At 33.6% G+C, this 22,503-nt stretch overlaps 2 protein-coding genes and 2 long non-coding RNA genes across 4 annotated transcripts; 2 read left to right on the plus strand and 2 right to left on the minus strand.

Moving 5' to 3' along the window:
- Positions 1-1,911: 1,911 nt before the first annotated feature.
- LOC136804628 (uncharacterized) lies at positions 1,912-8,518 on the minus strand. Its single transcript, XM_067061234.1, has 6 exons — positions 8,346-8,518; positions 7,928-8,098; positions 6,786-6,965; positions 3,798-5,886; positions 3,012-3,184; positions 1,912-2,292 (listed from the first exon to the last, which is right to left on the minus strand). The coding sequence occupies exons 1-4, from the start codon at positions 8,395-8,397 to the stop codon at positions 5,612-5,614; spliced, it is 678 nt and encodes a 225-aa protein (XP_066917335.1). The 5' UTR covers positions 8,398-8,518; the 3' UTR covers positions 1,912-2,292; positions 3,012-3,184; positions 3,798-5,611.
- LOC136804044 (macrophage migration inhibitory factor-like) lies at positions 2,214-3,905 on the minus strand. The gene is made up of 3 exons (XM_067060788.1): positions 3,798-3,905; positions 3,012-3,184; positions 2,214-2,292 (listed from the first exon to the last, which is right to left on the minus strand). Exons 1-3 carry the CDS (start codon positions 3,903-3,905, stop codon positions 2,214-2,216), a joined length of 360 nt encoding a protein of 119 aa, XP_066916889.1.
- Positions 8,519-12,317: 3,799 nt separating the features above from the next.
- On the plus strand, positions 12,318-12,545 carry LOC136803667 (uncharacterized). Its single transcript, XR_010846185.1, has 3 exons — positions 12,318-12,373; positions 12,408-12,463; positions 12,498-12,545. It is a non-coding gene; the product is annotated as an uncharacterized lncRNA (long non-coding RNA).
- A 36-nt stretch (positions 12,546-12,581) lies between these two features.
- LOC136803676 (uncharacterized) lies at positions 12,582-12,796 on the plus strand. The gene is made up of 3 exons (XR_010846186.1): positions 12,582-12,645; positions 12,680-12,735; positions 12,770-12,796. It is a non-coding gene; the product is annotated as an uncharacterized lncRNA (long non-coding RNA).
- The last annotated feature ends 9,707 nt before the right edge of the window (positions 12,797-22,503 follow it).

Genomic DNA, 22,503 nt, shown 5'->3' on the forward strand with positions numbered 1-22,503 from the left:
ATACCCACCGTGTCACTATGATTCACTTGGCAAGTGAATGTACCTTCGCCCGGGTCAACCCATGCCATGTGAGGGGAATTGGGTACCACTACTCTGATACAAGAGTGTGGGGAGATATATCAGGCAATGTGGTGTGGTGACGAAATTCATAGGGTCAGACTTGCGAGAACGCATGGTTCTCGCGTCCTGATCGAGTATCGTTGCTATACACCATCGGTTCTGTGTGTCGCGAACATAGGATCGGCAGAGTCTGATAAGCGCGATGATTTCCCTATCCTAAGATAGTGAATGCTGTCCTGGGGTTGGGCCAATTCCCCATGTGGGATGGTACATCTCTCTCTCTCTCTCTCTCAAACAAACTTTTCGAATGGGAAGTCAAGCCCACCTAATAAAGGGGTTTTTAGAGAGTGATTTCATGGAGGTTTTATTCTATGATTCCTATGTATCCAAATATCTAAATTTTATCTACAGCTGGAACGTTCTCCGCAAGTCCCAAAGAAAGTTATTCCCAAAAGAAAAGAGGATAGCTAACAACCAACTTAAAAAAAAAAGACGTAAGCTTAGTTTATTTCATGTATACGTTTATTTATAAAGAACATATCACAAATTTTGGAAGCCTTCGGACGTTCTTAACTTTTTGGGTTTTAAGCCTTGAAATTGTTTTAACATGTTCTCATTTTCGCCATATTTTGTGAGTAATTTTGTCTATTTTCAAGATATCAGGTGTTTTTGGGTCCGCAAAGCCTATGTTCTTAGTATTATGGTCATATCCAGGCCAATCGAAGCCTTATGTTCTTATTTAGTTTGTTTTTATAAAAAACGAGTACCATGGTTATTTGCATCAGAACTACCCTCCCCAGCGCTTCTGAGAAAGTTTAAACTTTAGACGGTGATTCTCTTATTCATACGTTCCAGTCTTTCCCAGGACAAACATTGCATACACAAAAACAGCGTGACTCAAAATGTATCAAATTCAAGATGTTTTGATGAAACATTAAAAAATGTTCAATTTGTGAGAATCCTTTTATTTCGAGATTCAAAATGGTTTCATTGTCAATGTTTTTTATAACTATTATAAATAAGCTCACCAACCTATTACAAAAATTGAATTATAGAAAAATTTGCGTAGGCTGCACAAAACGTTTAGATTACCCAGCGGAGTTCAATAATTTAAAACAACTTTTGATACTTCTGTCTTATGCAATTTGAAAATTGTTGTTACCGTATTTTGGGCGATCTTGACCATATATCCGTCCTCCCATACATGGCTTTTAAGATAAGATTCGTATCAAAAGTAAGCTTTATTATCAAAATAAAAAATGTCCTATGTCCTAAGAGGAAAAGACCTTGAACGGACTTGACATTCTTTTGGCGTTCATCTAACGCTATATGAAAGATATGGTCGCAAAATTGACCGTTTGTTATGTTATCCAAAATCTAAGTAGGATTTTGCATGAAGAAATGGAATTATAAAGTCGAAATGATACATGGATCACTGACCCGTTCAGCCTCACACCTTGTCGTAAGGAACTCTTTGTGAAAAATTGCCAAAACGGCCTAGTTTTAAGCCCTGGTAAGATAATTATCAAACCAGGTCGAAATTGATACACCCCCTTCTCATAGACCCGGTAGGATTTTTTCAGCCAGCGCGGGTAAAAATCACAGACTAAAACTCGAAGGAGATCGATATTCACATATACTTATGGCCGGTCAGAATTCGGAAATTTATTGTCTCAATTATTAATTGGTCAACCCATTTAAAAACGAAATAACACCATACTTGAAAGTAAGGCTAGAACGTGAATTGAGTTAAAAGTTCTCATCCCAGTGTTTTAAGATTTTCAATTGAAATCCAGTAAAACATATTTTTGAGCATTCAAAGTGAAAATAACTTCAAGGATTCCGCAAAGATTGTCTTTGTTTAGGAAGTTCAATATATATTCTGGTCCTTGATAAATAATTGAATGCCAAATGCTTAAAAAATGTGTATCTACAATATGTGAAACTCGAAAGGTTACAATTCAAATGCTATCTAAAGAAATATGAAAGAAAATTCAAAAATTATAAATCCTAAAAGTCATGAAAATGCACATTTGTGTCAGTTTTTGGGTAGAAGTATTGTATCACGGCTTCAAAGGCTCCAAACTTCATTGATGGTTCCATTTTTCCTTTCCACAAAGCCACCTTACAAAATCGAATTTATATGAATTTGGTCAATCTTTTGGTCTTGCTAATCGTTTCGTGTTGAAGAAAATATCTGATTTCTCGATTCGATCAAATGTTAAGTACGTCCTGAAAAAATAGAGTATAAAATATTTGTTTGATTTGGGTACATTTAACTTTGAAAAAATGCACGAGTAAATTATTTCTTAAAATCATTTCTTAAGATTTAACAACTCCAAACGATGCTAAAAATATTTTGAATTTTTACTATAATTACATCCCCCAATACAATCCCAATACAAATTTTATAAGCAACTCCAATTTTCGTGTCAGATGTGGGGTTGCTTAGAATTATTGTTCATTTTCTAAAAAAATTGCTTTGACCACTCTTGATATTATTTTATACTATTGTTTGCCTAGGTAGATTATCTAAAATGCTTTTACTATCAGAACCTCGAACCTTAGCAACCTGTATGTTTATAAAAAAGTGTATTTATTTGGGTCAACGAGACAGGGGAAGTTCTTATAAATACAAATACAATACTTTTTGTGAACATTATTAGACTCGTGGAAAGCCAAAAGGAGCTGGGTTCGAGTTTATGCGATAGCTATTACACTTGAAATTCTAAGTTATGCACCGAAACATCTTTCTTTGAAGGTGGTTGTAATAGATCTTATCGGAGTTTTTGATTTTTAAAGCGATGCATTGTGGGATTATTTCCGGTAGTATTATAATAAAAATCTCTTAGAAACTCCTCGTGGGAATTCTATTGTAATACCCCCGAAACAATCCCACAATGGAGCGAAACACTCTTTTCTTTGAAGGTGATAGCAATAGGATTGATTACCTTGAAGAAGGTACACCTTTAGCCAGCAATGCTTTAAAAACATCCGTTGAAATTTTGCTTTTCTGTTCATTGTTGATGAGGTCATCGGTAATGACGAACGAAGCGAGCGCACAAATCGCTTCTGAGCAACCGAAATACATACTTTGATTACCAAGTACTACGATCATCACATTCTAAAGTCAACAACAAAAGACATTGAAAAAAAAGTTAAACCCTAGTTAAAATGATTCAGACTCTTACCGATCATGGTTACATGTCTTCACTGTACTCTGAGTATCGTTCTCTGTTCATGTCACTATAGGTAGATGTTTCTTACTTCTAAAAAGCAATTTGTGCCATATGAGATGGGACTTGAAGTCAAATGGAAAAAGGTACCTTACAAGAAATTTAAAAAGAGTGTGCCAACTCAGATGAGGTATGGTCAAAGTTTTAAACTTTTATGCCACCCTGAATGGCTAATAATCTTTCCAAGCTAGTTAGCCTAGATAACGAGGGTGAAAACTTTTTTTATCAGATTTACAGGTTGTTACTCAATCAATTTACATTATGAAATCAAATTATGAGTACTTTTCGATTCAAGTATTGCTTGAAGCTAAACATTTTCCGACCCTGGGTTTACAAACATCTAGGTGGACCAAGCTATAATTAGTAGAATTATCAAAGTTAAAGAATATTTTAAAGCTTGGATATCCAGACCACAAATAAGCTGGCACAGAAATTTATCAGGGCAGCATAGGGGTAAAGATATGTTCATATTTGATTTGGTAGTTATAAACATCAACTCACACGAGCATCTATACCACAATGCATTGCAATATTTTCTCCCAAATCTCTGAAGAATCTTCTTTCGAATTTTGTTTGGTCAGCGTTAGTTTTGATGGTGAGGATTGGCATCTTGAAGCTTCCTTCTTTCAACCAGAAATCCATCAACAAACCAGTCTTATAATAATTGTAAGGTTATTTGCAAGTTCCTTTCTTTTTAAAGTCACACCATTATTTTTGTCCTACAATGAAAGCTAAAAAATATGATATCTAGAAGTATGATGCGGGTTTACAAGAACATCAACTTTGTCAACTTCCTCACTTTTTTCAATTTATTGGATGAGAGTAACTCTCAACAACGAAACTTCATCAGCGCGATAAGAGGTTTTAGAAGCAGCAGTATGTTTGCCATGCTGCACATAACTAAGAACAAGGCTTATTTACTTAAGAAACTTCAATATTCTGCAAATTCGATTTGATATCTCACGACACTGAACATCAGTAACCTACAAAATTCAATTCAACGTTGCAACTTTGCTTATTCCAAGTTCTAAAAGTATTATAACCATCTCTCAGTCAAAGTCAATGAACTTTTTTAACAAGAGCTTTCTCACTACAAGGAAGCCATCTTATCTTTTTGTTGAATTCATATTTGTAATCTAAAAGTTTATAAGCTATTAATTATGTCTGTTCATAAGAGTTATACCTGATCACTAATACCTCTTTTTAATACATCTCTTATCATTTATTAAAAAAACGCTACAATGGAGGGCTTAAAGTCTAAATATGGTGCGCAATAGATTAATGGACACTCTCCTTCAGATAGCATATATACCAAAATAATATCATAATACGGTAATGTTTTTAGACACGGGATCTTATCTCGTCGTGAAAGGATCTCGTTAGGGTGTCCATGGATACTTATGTTAATGTAAGGACAAGAAAACTGACACACTTCAGTTGGGTGCATAAAAGCAATTGTCTTATGCTAGCAGGACCTAAATTGAAATTTGTAGAAATGGATATTGTACACAGTGCATTGGAGTGGGCTGAGAAGGCTTAAGCTCACCTACATTTCCTAGCTAGAACTTCAATCTATCGGAACTTTCACTTTTTCTAGTTTTCAAGTTTGATTTTGCCAAAACAAGGACAAGGAGCTATTTACGACGATACTCACAATTCAATTTAACGGATTTTGTTTATTCGTCGATAAAGTGAATGGGCCATTCCATTTTATATCCATACAGGGGGGTGGACGAACATTTCCAGGGGGTAATCCAAGAAAAATTTCCAGGGGGTGTTTTCTCATTTTTCCAAGGGGGTAAAAAGTTATTATAAAATTTCCAGGGTGTAAAAGACTAATTTTGTTCGTCCACCCTCACTTTAAGGGGTGAAAAGAATTTTTCCAAGGGTATTTTTGCAAATTTAGCCATTTTCCAGGGGGGAATTACACATTTTCAATAAAATCTTTTCGGCTTGAAAAGGTTCGTCCACCCCACTGTATGGTTTTTTAATGGAATAGCCCAATAGAACATACATAATAACTATTAAAATATTTTCAACACAATCGCACTGTGGTAGGATAGCTAAACTTTCTCTTTCCTGGGGAAACATACTTGGCGCATTTCCGGGACCTTTCCGCTGGTATTTACGGGCTTACCGGCAAAATCATTTGTTGGTGCATACAACTACGCAACGACCCTAAGAATGATCGTCTAACAAGTTGAAGCTACCTTTCTACCTACCCAGAGTGTTGGTCTGTTGCCAAGTGACAGTAGGAAAGCTTTCCCGGGAATGAGAAAGTCTAGCCAGCCTACGGTAGCAATTTGCGGTGCATTTCAACCAACTCTTATCTTGATTTCTGCGTATTGCGGAGATAGGAGAGGTAGGAGTGACTTCAAGCAACAAGTGTACTCAACGATCAAATGTGCTTTACACTTCTTCAAGGTGTTTGGTTTATGGTCACTCCCCTGTTTTACTTTTTCTTTTAACCAAGCCATTAGTTTGAGACGTGTAAATGGGTCCATAAACATCTTGGTGATAATGTAAACAGGACTTAAATCTTTGATGGATGATTTTCCTATGGCGATGTCGTGTATTGCTTCGATTGGATCTGAAAAAAAGTCGTTAATATGCGTCATGCATGATCACTCAGCTTCTTTGACTGATATTGGTCAGTAACTAGTCCTAATTTAGTCAATAATTTAAGTCAGTAAGTCAATCAGTTTTTTTTCGACGTCATTGTCAATGATAACAACCCTGTGTCACAGACCCGCTGGAAAATTAAGCAAAAATCTTGTCCCCTGTTGGAAAATACCCTGAGACTTCAGCCCCACTGGGAAATTCACTTTGATTTCATCCCCATTGTTTAATAATTGCACTCCAATAGACCTTTTCATAAATTACGTCACGAGCATCACTTGCCTCGTTTTGAAATTATTGCCATGGTGATTAACTCCCAGCGGATTTTATTACAACTGTATTCTATTCATAAAAAAATCATTTAATGTCTCACGGGATATATTCACCATGGAAATTGTTTGAATACGAGGCAAGTTATGTTCGTGACGTAATTTATGAAAAGGACTATTGCACTGGATTTTTTAACCTTGGAACAAAACAATTTCTATCCCCATTGGGATTTCAATAGCAGTTTTTATCCCCACTGAGGAAAAAGATTCCACTGGGGCTGTGAGACAGGGGTGTATGATATATCAAATAGAGACAGAGGTGTACCTTAAAACCCCTGTTAGATTTCTTCATAGGCAAAAAAGTTTATCCCACCAAAATTTTAACAACATAAGAATCAAATACATACATTGATATTATCCCGTTCAGATGAGAATGAGTTAATTTCCTTTACTTTCAAAAATATAATTTTATGATATAAAAAAGAGGCGTGTCTCAATGCTGATAAAGCAGACTGCAAAATTCGCCTATCGAGCGGCGCGTTGTTTGAAAATGTGCTAGCCAATGGGAGGAGATAACTTAATAAATGATGTCATTCAAGACCTGTATTAGTGTTGTGTTGGCGAATGATTTCATCTTGAAGGTTAGCGAATGTGTTAAAACATTTTGACTTTGATGTGGAGTAATACGAATCTTCTTTGCCACCATTGTTTGCGATTTCCGATGTGACATATCGAGTGTTGTGAAACATGTTGCTGAAGCCATCCTCCTCCATCGTTCCGTCTAAAGTAAAAAATAACAAATTTCATCATCGGAATATGTTGGAGAATCCCACTGAAATCACAACCTAGATTTTCAAAGATGAGAGGTAGAAGATGGTCTACTTTGCAACGGCCAATTAAGTCTATACCTGTTTTGACAATTGTGTTTTTTTGGGTTCAAAGGGTCAAAAACATACGAAAGTCTATTCACTTTGAGACCACATTCACACGCTACGATTCTGTTTCACTCCCAAACGAAATTATTATCATTTTTATTATAAAGATTTACAAGCTAGGCTCACAGTGGGCCTCTAACCAAAATGAAACCATTTATTGGTTAAAATCAAGTTTCACGTCACCTTCTAACCAATAGAATGGCTTCGTTTCGTTTCGGAGCGAAACGGAGCCGGCATACACAACCACGATCTAAGTGTAGCCCTGTACCATAAATGAAGTTTCCAGCAATAAATTTTTTATTATTTTTTATTACATTTTTCATTTTTAAAAGTTTTTCGAATAATTTTTCTTTGAAATTTTAGTACTTTGAATTATCTTTTCAACGGTATATATTATGCTAGGATTAAAACATTCGTTGGTAAAATGACAACCAAAGCAAAAGATAAACGCACACTTAAAACGAATGGACTTTAGTCAAACTGTTCACAGATTATCGAGTTCGCATGTTTGCTTAACATAAGTCCTCTTAGAAACACTTTATCGTTAACCAACAACGAATAAAGACAGTAGCCTAGCGTTCAAAACATCCAAATGAAAATTGTGTAGTACAGAACATAAATGTTAAAACACCATCGCGACGTCACGGACCATACCTCTATGTGAATAAACGTCTCACTAGTAAATTTAGTGCTGATGGAAAAATACCCTTCGATTTAAGCCACACTAAGCAATCGACTTTGATTTAACCCCCATTGGGATTTTCCAAAGCGACTGTGAGAGGGGTGTTTCGTACGTAAAATTTCTTACTTCTTTTCATGAATTCATCCAGTACTTTCTTTGTTTCGTTGCTCTCTTTTAATAAAGTGACTGGAGAAATGAACACTTTGTCAATCTTCTTCTTCTTCAAGGAGATTTCTGTTGACTTCAGCATTCTTTTAAAGTTTGTTCTTCTCATAACACCATGTTGGCCAGCTTCAACTGAGAGAATAATAATACAAAACAAATAGAACGTGGAAAATGGAAAGACAATAACTCAAACATTTGGAATGGAAACCCAGCTGGCACAAAACGTTTTTTCAACGTTTTACTAACGTTCACAACGTTAGATGAACGTTGAAACAATGTTGTGTGCCAGCTGGATTTATCAGAATTTACTTGTATTAGTCCTTCATCGTACTTTTCAGCGTTTGGAAATACCACAGTTAAATGAAGTTTGTCTTCTTACCAGCAGCGAACATCAAGCTGACCAGCAATAAAGCCAAAAGCGTCCGTGCCATATCGCAGTCCACCAGGAAGATTAGATGGATGTATATTACGCTTCAATCGATCAGTAATTTTGCCAGCTACAGAATATAAGCTTCAACATTTCATTGGCTCTTGATATTATAAGTTTTTATTACAGTAGCTTCAATCTTTCGACCATTTGCACAATTAGAGTTTTTTTTAAAGAACAAACTATAAGAATAAATTAAGAAATAAATATTAAGACAAATTTAAGAAAATTTTATGGCTTTTTGGGCTCTAAAACATCAAATTTCTTCGAAAATTGCACAAAAACACTTACAAACTGGGTGATGAAAAAAGACAAACAATAGATGAACAAGACGATTTTAAAGGCTTAAAATTCAAAAAGTTAAGAATATCCAAAAGTTTCAAAAAATCTTAGATGCTCTTATAAAAAACGTATAGAAGCATTGAATTTTAGCGACCAGGCTTTATGAAAGAAGATGCTTTTCGCACAATTTTTGTTGAAAGTTCGACCTGTGATATGCCTAGCAACAACTTTCACACATTTGATTAGAAAAATTAGAGAAAAGGGCATTAGAAAAATGAGGGAGGCTTCACAATTCCGGAAAATAAAAATTAAAATGACTTTCGGATCAACAAAGATTATTTTTTTGACAATAAACTTAAAATAAATGAAAACTCTATTGCAACCAAACCAATTTATGAACAAATTTTAAAATATCGAATAATAAACTTTTACATCACAAAACGTATTAAATTTGAAATATTAGAATTTTAAGCAATCAACAAATTGATGCTAAAATATAATACATTTTAAATTATGGTAGTAATAAGCAGTAGGCTTATTAGAAAACAATTGTCCAGTCACAAAAAATAAGGAAGCGTGAAAAGTCAAGTGTCAGAAAATAGTAAAGATACGTCATAGTCAAACTTCAACTTCTTCGTCAATGCTAACCTGGCTAACTCCAGCGTGTAAAACGCAGGACCAGTTATTTTATTTGTCAAATTCACAAATTATTACAGTGTTACGAAATTTCACAGAAAATTGTTTTTTTGAAAATGATTTCTGTTCTTAACTAAGTCAAGCAAAACAATCCTGAAATTCTGGGTAAAAAAGCATATTATAACAAGTCTTGGTCTCAAACACACAAGAAGATGTGGTCATTTAAAGTTCGAAATCCTGTGGAGTCTTTTGCGTTTTAGAAAAAAATTGACGTCAATCGTACTCTAACTGACAGAATTTTAAACTTCAAAGCCTGTATTTCTTTATATGATTGAGTACAAGACTTGTTGTAGTATACTTTTTTATATACTTTATTTTCTCAGAATTTTCGATCATTTACGTTTAATTCAACTGAAAATCGTCAATTTTAATAATTTTCGTTGAATTTAATTTTGAAAAAATCGTTATTTTGCTCACTTTTGGCGTTAGGAGATTTGCCTACGACGTCAGTTTTTTGGCCAAAAAAATGTTTTCCAGGCCTTATTTGCGAGTTCCACGAAAGATGCTACGGATCCTAAGGGTTGGCCTTTTACTACAAAGAGATATGCAACAAGAGGAATTGTCCTGATTTAAACCCAGTAATAATACCGTCCTAGTCCACGATCCTGATCCAAAAATAAGTTGAATGACCATTGGTTGTCATTGTAAAGAAATGGTTAGAATTATCTTTTGTGTTCAAGGTGGGAGATGAATTCAAGTAACGAGTCGGCTACTGGATGTACAGTAAGAAGTAATTATTAATTATTTGCCCAGATTCAGTTTTAGCGTTTTGTTGACCATATTATTACTGATACATTTAGTGAGTGACATAATTTCAACAATTTATATATTTTAATAAATTGATCAGTTAATATATTTTTTATTTTACTTTTATTTTTCGTTTTTTTTTCATTAGAAAGCTTAAAAAGATGAGAAAAGAAGCAAGAGGGTAGAAAAAGATGATACGCGGAGGAGCACCACCAAGCTATCTTAGGACTTCCTGAAACCACTAACCGCCGTGACAAATTGTTCCAAAATTGGAGAAGGTTTCAACAAACGAGTAAGTTGAGCATACAAATGTCATGAGTAGAACCGTTTTTGTAAAATTCAAAGAACCAAGAGATGCTTCATCGGTCAGGTCGATCCACAAATAAATTATTTTCCAAACAATTAGGAGTTTGTTATCATCTTTGAGGAAGAAGAGATTTACAGGGTAATGCAATATCTCATTTAATAGTTAAAACATAATAAATTTACTGATTAGTGCCAATCAGGGAAAACAAATTGAAAGGCTACTATCAAATCTCACGATTGGCTATAATAATGGACAAAATTTTTATCCCAATCCACCTAAAAGTGAATGGCTCACATAACACAACAGAATAGAAGATTTCGAAGGACACGAGGTTAAATCTCACATGTGAAAGTAACCCTAACTGAACGGTATCTGCATTACTGTAATCGATAATGTTTTCAATATTTGTTTTCTTTTTTAAGGAAGAAAAAAGCGAACGAGAAAGAAGGCAAAGGTTGCATGTTTTTAGAGCGATGATAGAAGTCTTTTCAATATTTATTTTCTTTTTTAAGGAAGAGAAAAGCGAACGAGAAAGAAGGCAAAGGTTGGATAGCTTTAGAGCGATGATAGAAGTCTTTTCAATATTTATTTTCTTTTTTAAGGAAGAGAAAAGCGAACGAGAAAGAAGGCAAAGGTTGCATGGCTTTAGAGCGATGATAGAAGTCTTTTCAGTATTTATTTTCTTTTTTAAGGAAGAGAAAAGCGAACGAGAAAGAAGGAAAAGGTTGCATGGCTTTAGAGCGATGATAGAAGTCTTTTCAATATTTATTTTCTTTTTTAAGGAAGAGAAAAGCGAACGAGAAAGAAGGAAAGGGTTGGATAGCTTTAGAGCGATGATAGAAGTCTTTTCAATATTTGTTTTCTTTTTTAACCCTATTCAAACTAGGCTTTTAGGGGCGGTTCAGAACTAGGGGGGGGGGCTTTTCCTGTACCACCCCTTAACTTTTGATCTAGTGGGTCTTTTTGGATGAAATTTGGCACACAAGATCCTTGTCACGTAAGGTAACTTTTTACAAAAAATTTTTCTGATGACGTCACTCATCATGCCCAAAGTGAGCAAAAACCGAAATTTTCCATTGTTCTTATAAATAGCTATTGTATTCTAACAAAGGCTTTAGAAAAAAGTTGCCTGAGTTTAAAATGCTTATTTTATCCTAAATATTCAATAAATTACGGTTTAAACGATATATTTGACATTAAAAATAAATTTGTATTGGAAAAGTGTCAATTTTTGTGACAGCTTACTGTCAGAAATGTCATCATGCTCAAGGTGTGAAAATATTTAGGTGTCAATTTTTTTTTTTATTTGGAAGCAAAATGAAAGTTAGGAATTTACAGAAAATTTCACGGCAAAAGCTCTATTATTTCAGGAGCTATTACCAATAGTTTGACTTCCGAACAGAAGGAGCCCCCCCCCTAGTACGAATAGGGTTAAGGAAGAGAAAAGCCAACGAGAAAGAAGGAGAAGGTTGGATAGCTTCAGAGCGATGTTGTAAGTCTTTTCAATGTTTCTTTTCTTTTTTAAGGAAGAGAAAAGCGAACGGGAAAGGAGGAGAAGGTTGGATAGCTTCAGAGCGATGTTTGTAAGTCTTTTCAATGTTTCTTTTTTTTTTAAGGAAGAAGAGAAAAGCGAACGGGAAAGGAGGAGAAGGTTGGATAGCTTCAGAGCGATGTTGTAAGTCTTTTCAATGTTTCTTTTTTTTTTAAGGAAGAGAAAAGCGAAACGGGAAAGGAGGAGAAGGTTGGATAGCTTCAGAGCGATGTTGTAAGTCTTTTCAATGTTTCTTTTCTTTTTTAAGGAAGAGAAAAGCGAACGGGAAAGGAGGAGAAGGTTGGATAGCTTCAGAGCGATGTTGTAAGTCTTTTCAATGTTTCTTTTCTTTTTTAAGGAAGAAGAGAAAAGCGAACGGGAAAGGAGGAGAAGGTTGGATAGCTTCAGAGCGATGTTGTAAGTCTTTTCAATGTTTCTTTTCTTTTTTAAGGAAGAGAAAAGCGAACGGGAAAGGAGGAGAAGGTTGGATAGCTTCAGAGCGATGTTGTAAGTCTTTTCAATGTTTCTTTTCTTTTTTAAGGAAGAGAAAAGCGAACGGGAAAGGAGGAGAAGGTTGGATAGCTTCAGAGCGATGTGTTGTAAGTCTTTTCAATGTTTCTTTTCTTTTTTAAGGAAGAGAAAAGCGAACGGGAAAGGAGGAGAAGGTTGGATAGCTTCAGAGCGATGTTGTAAGTCTTTTCAATGTTTCTTTTCTTTTTTAAGGAAGAGAAAAGCGAACGGGAAAGGAGGAGAAGGTTGGATAGCTTCAGAGCGATGTTGTAAGTCTTTTCAATGTTTCTTTTCTTTTTTAAGGAAGAGAAAAGCGAACGAGAAAGAAGGCAAAGGTTGGATAGCTTTAGAGCGATGATGTAAGTCTATCTTATTGAAAAGGTAATAGAAGGTCTTTTGTGTCAGCTCACTTTGCTTTTAATCTTGGTCAGTGAGTGTTATCACTATTTTCCCTTGAAAATGATAAAGTTGGTTTAAGATATTTGGCCCCAATTAAAACTTTCAAACATTTTTCCCAAATTTAAATATAATTTGACAATTTGACAATTTGAGATGTGCTTGAATGTGTCAAGATGGTTTTTGAAGGGTTCTTACGATAAAATTATATTGTCTAAAAATAAGGAAATTGCTTAACCTAAATAACTTTATATTGGAAACTAGTAAGAGAAAAGGGTTTGAAGTTCGCGAAAGACCTTAAATCTGCTGGCAAATATCTCAAACGTAGTTTTTAGATTAGGCCTTTCTACAAGAGAATTCAATTGCCTTTTTATCCCTATTTCCTGTTTCTAGAGAAGAAAAAAGCCTTTTAAGACGTGAACAAAGCATGAGAAACGATATTCTCAAAGATAAGATAAAGAAGCTGGAAGTTGAAGGTGATGATCGAAGTGAGTCTATATTATTTCATCCTTATTTCCTGTTTCTAGTGAAGAAAAAAGCTTTCTAACACTGAACAAAGTATGAGAAACGATATTCTCAAAGATAAGATGAAGAAGCTGGAAGCTGAAGGTTATGATTGAAGTGAGTCGATATTATTTTATCCTTATTTACTGTTTCTAGAGAAGAAAAATGTTTCCTTCGAAGAGAGGATCACTCAAAACGTATGGCAACCTAACCAATGTTAAAAATAAAAATCAATTTCGACCATTTTCACAATAACGCGAATCAAAAGAATGTCACTTTTTGACTTTTTGTACATTCGTAAATCACGTATTACACTGTTAAACCCTTTAAATCATTTGGGTGACCTTCAGGCGTAGCTGGTTTTTCTATTATTTTGATTACTTAGATTATCACAGCTGAACAAATGGATGTGCCAAATATAGGGATATCATCAATTCAAAAGGTAAGAAACGAATATTTTGTAGGGATAATGATTTATAAACTTTTATTAAGTCGCACCGAGAAAGACGGCCGATAATTTATTAATTCTGATGAAACCCTTATCGGAACTTTGAAGGGGCAAAAGTCGGGTTTTCCCGTTTTATTTTCTTTCTTTGGAATAAAATCAAATTAATTTATTTTAAGACCCTATGAGGAATTTCGACGGCCTGACACTTGGCTGGGACATACTCTTATTCCCCTCCTTTGCCTAGATATCTCACACTCGCTTTTTATTGCACTTGCAGCTAGTAATCCAGTTGCTAAGCAAGCTAAATCGTTCTTTTAGAACGTCACTGATCATTCTTCAACAAACATTCCTCCCGACATAGGTCTATTCTTGTTATTCTTGCCATTTTTGAAGCTAGTCGATGAAAAGTGATGATATCTTCCCTGACGGAGGAACTTTTCTTGTCAAGTTCAACTGGCCTTTAAAATAGCCAAAAAAATCATTTAAAAGACAGCATGAAGTCTCGTACCTTTTTAAAATCTATTTTTCTGGAATAATAGTACTTTAGCTATTGAATTTGTCAATGATGAAATGTATGTGTTATTCTATTCATAGATGGCTACAAACAATGATGCAGACAATAAGGCATCAACACCAAAAGTAAGACTAACTTTTTCCCGTCAAAAGGTATATTCCCAGGAGGGAGCAGTCAGGGAAATTCAGCGACGAGTATGTGCGGCAGCGGCTGTCTTAAAAATTGTGATTTGTCGGCTCTAAAAGGGTTGAAAAGTTGAGGAAAATTCACTGTACTTGACTTATCTGCACACCTCTTTTCGAGGCTTCGGAAACTCGTTGTCTTTCTCACGCCATTTGACTCGATCACCTTTGTGTCATTCTACTGTTACGTAAGAAACGTTCTACCTCACTTTTCAAACATTTACAAGCCTTTTCTCTTGTAATCTGACGCCATGGCCGAACCAGTAGAATCGTCTTTTTTTAATGATGAGGGCAATCGGTGCTTGAAGTTTTGCTGGTCTACTAAGTTGAATTAACGATACAGGATCCTGTATCCGATTCCTGTAACCAAATTTCCGCACCGTAGGGTGGATTTGGAAAATGAATGCTTTGTAAAAATAGAATTTTCAAAGTGATAGAAACATCTCTCCTCGACGTAAAATACTACTGTTTAAAATCATTTAAACTATTTAAAAAAATCGTCTTAGAACCATCCATGTCACTTTTTGCCGATAGAATTTTTACCGATAAGGCCAAACATGGCCTTGGCCTCACTGGGTCAAAAAAGTTATGAAGTTAAGCTTTTATTCAAGTTCATGATTTTATAAACCAATGAGATTGTTTCATTTGAAGAATAATTTTGAGTTACAGGTTTTTTTTTTAATAAGGAACCTTAACTTTGCTCTGAGCCTGGAGTTCCTTATTTTTACAGAGAATTTCAGGATCAAAGTTCCTTATCAAGTTCCTTATTTACATAGCTGCTAAGTTTGGATAACCATCTCTTACTGTTCCTTAAAACTTGTTTTCTTATTCTCAGCCTGAGCAGTTCCTAAACAATTCCTTATTTTTTGGACCATTTTCAGCCTCGAGTTCCTTATTAACGTGTTCCTTATATAAAAAAAAAGTGTATTGTAAGTTAATCTTCCAAATTTGATATTTCAGTTGAAGTTGTTCCACCTTTAGAATAAAGAGAAAGCAGTCAAATGCATCAATAAATGGAGTTTAACCTTTTACCAACTAATTAATTTTTATCATTTTATACAGTATGGAAATCGTTTGAAGACTTGGAATGTACATTTGAAAGTGTTTTTGCCAAAACCAGCGAGGTACATATCGATTGTCAGTTAATTTTTCACTTTTCTTTATCAAGTCGAGTTTCTTTAGATAGCTTTTACAAACTTTAAACCAGTAACGGATATTTCCTATGACTGACTAAGGCTGGCCAAGCAAGGCTGGTCTTTCCCTCCTTTTTTCCAAGAAATAACACTCCAATATTCTTGGAAGAGTGTACGGCAGGTTATTATTTTCTTATTTTAACTTGTTTAACATTTTTTTAACTTTTTTAAAGCATCAGACTGAATTCCACCTTCGCACTCACTGTCAAACCTTCTTAAAGGAGAACCCCAGTGGACCCAATCAACTAATAAATAGTTCCTAATTTACATGGTTGCTATCATTTCTGTGACACAATTTTGATATTTTCCTCCACTAGAGCGAAGAAACCAAGAAAAGAATAAATTTTTATTTGTTAATTAGATTATTTATTTGTTTATTTATTAATTATTTTTTTTACTGTAAAGTACTGCTATTATAATGATTATCAAAAAACATTACAACACGCTTACCTAGTTTCTAATCTTAAAATTAATGGCTGTTTATATCTAATAAATATCTCCTAATTTAGATGGTTGCTATCATTTCTGTGACACAATTTTAATATTTTTCACCACTAGAGCGAAGAAACCAAGAAAAGAATAAATTTTTATTTGTTAATTAGATTATTTATTTGTTTATTTATTAATTAATTTTTTTACTGTTAAGTACTGCTATTATAATGATTATCAAAAAACTTTACAACACGCTTACCTAGTTTCTAATCTTAAAATTAATGGCTGTTTATATCTAATAACTATCTCCTAATTTAGATGGTTGCTATCATTTCTGTGACACAATTTTAATATTTTTCACCACTAGAGCGAAGAAACCAAGAAAAGAATAAATTTTTATTTGTTAATTAGATTATTTATTTGTTTATTTATTAATTAATTTTTTTACTGTTAAGTACTGCTATTATAATGATTATCAAAAAACTTTACAACACGCTTACTTACCTAGTTTGTAATCTTAAAATTAATGGCTGTTTATATCTAATAAATATCTCCTAATTTAGATGGTTGCTATCATTTCTGTGACACAATTTTAATATTTTTCACCACTAGAGCGAAGAAACCAAGAAAAGAATAAATTTTTATTTGTTAATTAGATTATTTATTTGTTTATTTATTAATTAATTTTTTTACTGTAAAGTACTGCTATTATAATGATTATCAAAAAACTTTACAACACACTTACCTAGTTTTTAATCTTAAAATTAATGGCTGTTTATATCTAATAAATAGCTCCTAATTTACATAGTTGCTATCATTTCTGTGACACAAAAATGTCAAGACAAGTTAAGTTTAAAAATTTCATAATTAATTTCTACCATCTTTTTGCAGCTTATAAACTTAGCTTATAAATGGTAATCATGACAATAAAGATGACGAAACTATACTGTTCAAGTCCCCCTCAATTCGACTAATAATTTATTTTTTGAATTTTAGGACTAAAAGAAGCAAAAGAAGGTGACCTGGAAGACAAAAAATCGAGAAAAGACCCTCAGGGCAAGGTGCCATTCACCATCATAAGCAGATATAAGGACGTAAGTTTTTGTTTTAGATAGATTAACAAATCAGATTCAGGGGACAATATATGTTTTTCATACTAGTGATTATTTGAATTCGTTTTAGTGCAAACTAACTCCTCTAAATTCGTTTGAAGCCATTTCTAACTAGGAACAGAGGAATCTGAAAGTTTCAAATCTTGAGACCAACAACAAAGTTAACAAACTGCACTGCAGTATCGTGGAAAATCGTTAGATTGACCGGTGAACTCCAACGATCTGCTATGAAATTGAAACCAACAAATTGTAAACCAAGACATTGTAAGCCTTCCATTGATTTAAAAAAAAATTTGCTTATTTTCAAAGTATAATACTGAAAAGATAAAAGATAAAAGTTAAAAAGTTTTATTTTTAATTTTTACCATCTTTATGGAGCTTATGAACCAAAGTAAAGAATGGTGAACATGACAATAATAAGATAAAACTATTTTGCTAAGACCCCCTCAATTCGACTTTTAAATTATTTTTTGAATTTTAGGACTAGATGAAATGCACTACAAGGAAACCTGCAAGACCAAAAAGACTAAAGGATGCACAACAAGGAAATTTGCAAGACCATAAAGACAAATGAGTACACTAGAAGAAAAACTACAAAAATAAAAGACAGAAAAGATGCACAACAAGGTTACCTTGAAGACCAAAAAGATAGAAAAGGTGCCCAACAAGCAAACCTGGAAGACCAAAAATTTTAATGACCTTAAGGAATTTAAAAACAAAATTAAGCATTGGAAACCAACGTTTTCTCCTTGTAGAATATGTAAAGTGTACATTGATGGTGTCGGCTTCATTTAAGAACTATATAAATTGTAAATAGGTCGACTTGTATTAGCCCAGTAGCTATTTGTTTTCATGTCAACGATAAATAACAATTACAAACAAACAAACAATTCTGTGAAATACAAAAATCACCATTTTCAAATATGCAGAACTTGATAATCTGAATGCTGAATGCAAGATGAAGAGATGAATATAAAAAGACTATAAAAGACAGTTATCCTAAGTCATGGAGTGAAAGGAACACCTGAAGTCTTTAAAGATTTTCATGGAAGCATTGAAATAAAGCGCACTTATACAATTTTGCAAAATATCTAGGGACAGTTATTTTGGGCTGTTTGTTGATATTTTTTCCATCTGCCCACCATTCAACTCTGTCTTACCATTACCTCCAGGCTCTCTAATTTACTTCTATAAGGAGTTTAAAAATCACAAAACAAACGTTTTAGACTATAACTTAACAAAATAGACATTTTTTTTTCACTTGTAGTAAATTTTAGGAAAATTCAACTGTTTCTAATAGTCAAAAGAATTTGTCAAAGATGAAATGCATAATGTATCATTCTTTTCATAGATGGCTGCAAACAATACCGATATCCATGCATCGACACCAAAAATTCTGACAGGAACGACGGGTTTACCTTTTCTAGGAATATCATCAATCCAAGATACGGCTCAATCCAAGCAACGGATTAGAATAGGTGGATTAAGAACTCATAGAAAACACTCCTCGTTAGGTTATCAAACTTTTTTACGAGTTTGCTAGCAATTAAAACTTGATAAGTTGTAAAAAAGTTGTAAAAAATCATTACTTTCAACATTTTCATTGGTCATTACGTATCACGTGGTACATTTTAAATAAGAAAATGCACTTTTTTAGCCCTTTCTATCCAATGCAGAAATTAGCCAAATAATTTGAAATTTATTTTCCTAATTCTAAATACAGTCTTCTTTCACCAGTATGCAACCCATTCGTGACCCATCGATAGTTTCTTAGTTATAGACCATACGTTAATTTTCACTTATCTGAAGATTGCCATTGACAAAAGATTAAAAATTTACATTAAAACTGGTCTAGCGTTTGTTGATGCTAACACTTAAGTGCAGGATTTAAAATATTTGCAAAATCATCAAAATTGATCGAATCATAGGACAAATTCGTTTTCGAAACTGTATAAATTGGAAAATTGTTCTTATAAAAACAATGAAAAAACTAAACGAGGAGTGCGCAGAGTCATTTACAGATTTTTCTTGTAACAATGAGAAGACAATGGATCTCTCTTGGGAGCAACGAGAGAAGTTAATCCACCTATTCTAATCCGTTGATCCAAGAGACGAGTATTTTGTACGGATAATGATGTATATACTTTTATTTACATCAAACCGAGAAAAAGGCTGATAATTAATCAATTCTGGGGCAAAAGAGGCAAAAATCAGGTTTATCACGTTGTTTCTTTCTTTCCTAAGAGGAATTTGGAAGGTCTCACACGAGCCTTGGACATAACCATATTCCCCTCCTTTACCTAGATATCTCACACTTGCTTTTAATTGCACTTGCAGCTTGTAATCCAGTTGCTAAGCAGGCAGTCTAGGTCATTTTCTTAACCATCACTGTTCATTCTTCAACAAACGTTCTCCCGACATAGCTCTATTCTTGCCATGTTTGAAGCTAGTCGATGAAAAGTGATGATGTCTTCCCTGACGAGAAACTTTTCTAGTCAAGTTCAACTAGCCTTTAAGATAGCCAAAAAAATCATTTAAAAGACTGTATACAGCATGAAGTCTCGTACTTTTCTAGCATCTATTTTTCTGGAATAATAGTACTTTAGCTATCGAATTTGTCAATGATGAAATGTATGTGTTATTCTTTTCATAGACGACTGCAAACAATGATGCAGACAATAAGGCATCAACACCAAAAATTCAAACAAGTGGTGAAAAATATCAAAATTGTAATAAGGCATCAGCACCAAAAGTAAGACTAACTTTTTCCCGTCAAAAGGTATATTCCCAGGAGGGAGCAGTCAGGGAAATTCAGCGACGAGTATGTGCGGCAGCGGCTGTCTTAAAAATTGTGATTTGTCTGCTCTAAAAGGGTTGAAAAATTGAGGAAAATTCACTGTACTTGACTTATCTGCACACCTCTTTTCGAGGCTTCGGAAACTAGTTGTCTTTCTCACGCCATTTGACTCGATCACCTTTGTGCCATTCTACCGTTACGTAAGAAACGTTCTACCTCACTTTTCAAACATTTACAAGCCTTTTCTCTTGTAATCTGACGCCATGGCCGAACCAGTAGAATCGTCTTTTTTTTAATGATGAGGGCGATCGGTGCTTGAAGTTTTGCTGGTCTACTAAGTTGAATTAATGATACAGGATCCTGTATCCGATTCCTGTAACCAAATTTCCGCACCGTAGATGACAATTTGGAAAATGAATGCTTTGTAAAAATAGAATTTTCAAAGTGATAGAAACATCTCTCCTCGACGTAAAATACTAATGTTTAAAATCATTTCAACTATTTAAAAAATCGTCTTAGAACCATCCATGTCACTTTTTGCCGATAGAATTTTTACCGATAAGGCCTAACATGGTCTGGGCCTCACTGGGTCAAAAAAGATTTTTTAAACCAATGAGATTGTTTCATTTGAAGAATAATTTTGAGTTATTGTAAGTTAATCTTCCAAATTTGATATTTCAGTTGAAAGTTGTTCCACCTTTAAAATATAGAGAAAGCAGTCAAATGCATCAATAAATGGTGTTTAACCTTTTACCAACTAATTAATTTTTATCATTTTATACAGTATGGACATCGTTTGAAGACTTGGAATGTACATTTGAAAGTGTTTTTGCCAAAACCAGCAAAGTACATATCGATTGTAAGTTAATTTTTCACTTTTCTTTATCAAGTCGAGTTTCTTTAGATAGCTTTTACAATATTTAAACCAGTAACGGATATTTCCTATGACTGGCTAAGGCTGGCCAAGCAAGGCTGGTCTTTCCCTTCTTTTTTCCATGAAATAACATTCCAGTATTCTTGGAAGAGTGTACAGCAGGTTATTATTTTCTTATTTTAACTTGTTTATCATTTTTTTAAATTTTTTAAAGCATCAGACTGAATTCCACCTTCGCACTCATTGTCAAACCTACTTAAAGGAGGACCCCAGTGGACCCAATCAACTAATAAATAGTTCCTAATTTACATGGTTGCTATCATTTCTGTGACACAATTTTAATATTTTTCACCACTAGATCAAGGAAACCAAGAAAAGAATAATTTTTATTTGTTAATTAGATTATTTATTTGTTTATTTATTAATTAATTTTTTTACTGTAAAGTACTGCTTTTAATGATTATCAAAAAACTTTACAACACGCTTACCTAGTTTTTAATCTTAAAATTAATGGCTGTTTATATCTAATAAATAGCTTCTAGTTTACATGGTTGCTATCATTTCTGTGACACAATTTTGATATTTTTCAACACTAGATCAAGGAAACCAAGAAAAGAATAATTTTTATTTGTTAATTAGATTATTTATTTGTTTATTTATTAATTAATTTTTTTACTGTAAAGTACTGCTATTTTAATGATTATCAAAAAACTTTACAACACGCTTACCTAGTTTTTAATCTTAAAATTAATGGCTGTTTATATCTAATAAATAGCTCCTAATTTACATGGTTGCTATCATTTCTGTGACACAATTTTTATATTTTTCACCACTAGATCAAGGAAACCAAGAAAAGAATTGTAAATTTTTATTTGTTTATTAGATTATTTATTTGTTTATTTATTAATTAATTTTTTTACTGTAAAGTACTGCTATTATAATGATTATCAAAAAACTTTACAACACGCTTACCTAGTTTTTAATCTTAAAATTAATGGCTGTTTATATCTAATAAATAGCTCCTAATTTACATGGTTGCTATCATTTCTGTGACACAAAAATGTCAAGACAAGTTAAGTTTAAAAACTTCATAATTAATTTCTACAATCTTTTTGCAGCTTATAAACCAAAGTAAAGAATGGTAATCATGACAATAAAGATGACGAAACTATACTGTTCAAGTCCCCCTCAATTCGACTAATAATTTATTTTTTGAATTTTAGGACTAAAAGAAGCAAAAGAAGGTGACCTGGAAGACAAAAATTCGAGAAAAGACCCTCAGGGCAAGGTGCCATTCACCACCACAAGCAGATATAAGGACGTAAGTTTTTGTTTTAGATAGATTAACAAATCAGATTCAGGGGACAATATATGTTTTTCATGATAGTGATTACTTGAATTCGTTTTAGTGCAAACTAACTCCTCTAAATTCGTTTGAAGCCATTTCTAACTAGGAACAGAGAAATCTGAAAGTTTCAAATCTTGAGACCAACCAGCCAACGACAAACTTAACAAACTGCACTGCAGTATCGTGGAAAATCGTTATATTGACCGGTGACCTCCAATGATCTGCTATGAAATTAAA

The sequence above is a fragment of the Clytia hemisphaerica genome, unplaced genomic scaffold (genome assembly GCF_902728285.1).
Source record: "Clytia hemisphaerica strain Z4C2 unplaced genomic scaffold, Clytia hemisphaerica genome assembly, whole genome shotgun sequence".
In the NCBI taxonomy this organism is placed as follows: domain Eukaryota; kingdom Metazoa; phylum Cnidaria; class Hydrozoa; order Leptothecata; family Clytiidae; genus Clytia; species Clytia hemisphaerica.

Bases quoted from the DNA above. Each gene is read 5' to 3' on its own strand.
- LOC136804628 (XM_067061234.1), bottom strand. From the start codon at position 8,397: ATGGCACGGACGCTTTTGGCTTTATTGCTGGTCAGCTTGATGTTCGCT. The intron at 8,099-8,345 runs GTAAGAAGACAA...TTATTCTCTCAG, and splicing joins CAGCTTGATGTTCGCTGCTG to TTGAAGCTGGCCAACATGGT. The intron at 6,966-7,927 runs GTAAGAAATTTT...TTTTTACTTTAG, and splicing joins GGATGAATTCATGAAAAGAA to ACGGAACGATGGAGGAGGAT.
- LOC136804044 (XM_067060788.1), bottom strand. From the start codon at position 3,905: ATGCCAATCCTCACCATCAAAACTAACGCTGACCAAACAAAATTCGAA. The intron at 3,185-3,797 runs GTGAGTTGATGT...TGTTGACTTTAG, and splicing joins ATTGTGGTATAGATGCTCGT to AATGTGATGATCGTAGTACT. The intron at 2,293-3,011 runs GTAATCAATCCT...CTATTTTTTCAG, and splicing joins AAAGGTGTACCTTCTTCAAG to GACGTACTTAACATTTGATC.